Below are 3259 nucleotides of genomic sequence, written 5' to 3'. Positions count from 1 at the left end.
TGCTGGAGATGCACCAAATGGTTTTAAAGAATAATAGCAGTGGCGACCCTAAATCAAAGTAATAGATTAGATAATATGAAATTATAATGTGTTAATTTTGGTAGAAATAAGGGAAATTGGAAAAATAATAATAATAATAATAAATTTTTAATGGAAACTTTCCATCATGAATATTGCGGCATCCCTTAGAATAGAACGTTGTTTCCCAATGGTTAAAAAAAAAAAAGAAATGCTTGTGTCTGATGTTCAAGTGTCATAAACCGAATGGTTGCTGGGTAAAAAAAAAAAGTGAAAGAGGGGAAGATGCATAAGTACATATTGCATAGCATAGCTATAGGTAAAAAAAAAAAGATTTATCTCTTGCAGGTAAAGACCGCCGAGTAGCATGATGGGAGACTCTTCAGGAATAAAACCCTTTTTATGCGACACAATTGATAAAGCAAACATCAGAAATGAATGGCAAAAATGGATACGATCCTTTCGGCTATATCTTGACTCTGAAATTATTGCGGGCCAAACCAGGAAACGAAATAAGCTTTTACATCTGGGGGGAAGCCAACTACAGGAAGTAGCCTACAGTATACCAGGGGCAGTCGTAGACGAAGAAGAAAGTTTTGATATTTTGGTTGGCAAGTTAACAGAGTATTTTTCTCCAATCCAAAATTCTACGTTTGAGAGACACACGTTTAGGAATATTAAAGCAGATAAAGGAGAAACACTTAACAAATTTCTGCTAAGGGTCAGACAGCAAGCCTCTAAATGCATCTTCGGCAGTACAAGTGAAGAGGCTTTAGAAATAAATATCAAGGACAAATTGATCGACGATTGGGCTCCAGTAGAACTAAAAAGGAAACTATTGGAAAAGGAACGACCACTCACCGAAATTATCGACCTTTGTCAAATACATGAGCAAATAAAAACTCAAACCAACGTTATGGACGCGTACCCAGTAGGAATGCCATCGACATCGTCATCAGTTAATAAAATTAACGTAAACGCTACTATGAAGTCATGTGGCAGGTGTGGAAGTGTCCGGCATGACTCTAATTTCGAAAGATGCCCGGCTAAAGTAGCTAAGTGTTATAAATGCGACCGGGTTGGACATTTTTCCATTAAATGTCACACGAAGTCACAAAAGCGACCCCAACCACGATCAGCGAATACCCGGTACAACAAGAGAGGGCGGTTCTCGTCCAGCGTTAGATATGTCGATAACCCAGATGATCCAGAAAGTGGCAACAATGATAGAGACTCGGATAAGAACTATGAATGTTTTAAGCTTAATGTGGCAAAGGAAAGGACTGACCAGCGAGATGAACTAATGGAATGCTGTGTTGGTGGAGTTCCCGTGACTTTGCTAATCGATTCCGGATCTAAAGTCAATATCATCAATGGATCGGACTGGAAGCACTTAAAATCCAATGAAGCTGTGGTATGGAATGTGGAATCCGACGTAAAAGCATCTTTGAAATCCTACGCAGTTGGACAACCCTTGGAAATTCAACGGCAATTTGAGACAACCATCATGACCCCGGACAAGAAAGAAATTATTACCTCTTTCCTAGTTGTGAAGCAAGGGGATATATCTATATTAGGGAAAGAAACGGCTCAACGTCTTGGGGTGTTGAAAATAGGCCTAGATATAAACAGAATTGTAGAGATTCAACCTTTTCCGAAAATTCGAAACGTAATAGTCCAATTGTCCATTGATCAGTCAGTAAAGCCAGTCCAACAACCGCTTAGACGTGTACCGATAGCTATCGAACCACTAGTCCAACGGAAATTGGAAGAAGCACTACAACGAGACATAATCGAGCCAGTAGAAGGTCATAGTCCCTGGATATCACCCATTGTCATCACCTTTAAGGCTGACGGAGATATTAGAATCTGCATTGATATGCGTAGGGCCAATCAAGCAATCTTGCGTGAAAACTATCCCCTTCCAACTTTTGATACAATCATGACTAAGTTAGCTAAAGCCAACTATTTCTCTCGGTTGGATTTGGAATGGGCTTACCATCAAATTGAGCTGGACCCAGAGAGTCGCCCAATAACGACTTTTATTACGCATCGAGGGATGTTTCGTACAAGAGGCTGTTGTTCGGGGTAACGTCAGCACCAGAAATATTTCAAAGGATTTTTGAAAATATGCTTAGCGGATGTACCAACTGTATTAACTATCTCGATGACATTATTGTATATGGAGCTACCGAACAAGAACACGACAAGTGCTTGCAGGATGTTTTACAAGTTTTTGAACAAAAAATGTGCTGCTAAATAAAAACAAATGCATGAAGAGAGTTCAACAACTTGACTTTCTAGGGCATCATTTATCGCACAAGGGAATCGAAGCGGATAAGGCAAAAGTTAAATCGATATTGGAGTTTCGACCACCATCATCGAAAGAAGAAATGCGGAGTTTCTTAGGATTAGCCACCTATTTGGGGAAGTTTATTCCAGACCTGGCGACTATTACTGAACCGTTGAGGCAACTAACCAAGAAAGATACAGAATTTCGCTGGACACCAAATCACCAAAGCAGCTTCGATTCATTAAAACAAGCCTTGTCCAAACCTCCCGTTCTGAGCTACTTTGATCCGTCGAGGAAAACACGTTTAATTGCGGATGCTAGTCCGGTGGCTCTTGGGGCAGTGTTAATCCAATTTGAGCAGGAAGTTCCGAAACTGATCTCTTTTGCCAGCAAAGGATTGACGAGCACGGAACGGCGGTACTCGCAAACGGAAAAGGAGAGCCTTGCATTAGTGTGGGCAGTGGAAAGGTTCTACTATTACCTGATGGGTCTCGAATTCGAACTGGTCACTGATCATAAACCCTTGGAAGCCATCTTCAAGCCGTCGTCTAAACCACCAGCAAGAATAGAGCGCTGGGTTCTAAGACTACAGTCTTTTAAATTTAAGGTGATTTATCAAAGTGGAAAATTGAACATTGCCGACTCCGTTTCCCGGCTGTGTCAACTTTCAGTCAATGGCCAGACATTCGACAAAGACAACAATCTACATATCTGGAGGATAGTCGAAAACGGCGCCCCCAAGGCAATGACCGTAACAGAGATCTCAAGTGAAAGCATTGAAGATGCTGACTTGGCTTATGCAGTGCAAACCACAACCGAGGAATCCTGGAAAAATAAAGATAAAAACCCCTATTTTGCATTCCGTTTTGAACTTTCGACTGTGGGACCGATCCTACTTCGGACTAGTCGAATTGTAATACCGACATCACTGCGACAGAGAGTGTTGGA

General features: G+C 41.1%; 1 protein-coding gene across 1 annotated transcript; it reads left to right on the top strand.

The window, feature by feature from the left end:
- Positions 1 to 388: 388 nt before the first annotated feature.
- LOC115878303 (uncharacterized protein K02A2.6-like) lies at positions 389 to 2110 on the top strand. The gene has a single exon (XM_030894759.1). It carries the CDS (start codon positions 389 to 391, stop codon positions 2108 to 2110), a length of 1722 nt encoding a protein of 573 aa, XP_030750619.1.
- Positions 2111 to 3259: the final 1149 nt, after the last annotated feature.

The sequence above is a fragment of the Sitophilus oryzae genome, unplaced genomic scaffold (genome assembly GCF_002938485.1).
Source record: "Sitophilus oryzae breed Bouriz unplaced genomic scaffold, Soryzae_2.0 scaffold_1508_pilon_pilon, whole genome shotgun sequence".
Taxonomy (NCBI): Eukaryota; Metazoa; Arthropoda; class Insecta; order Coleoptera; family Curculionidae; genus Sitophilus; species Sitophilus oryzae.
This window is presented reverse-complemented; position numbering and strand designations above follow the sequence as displayed.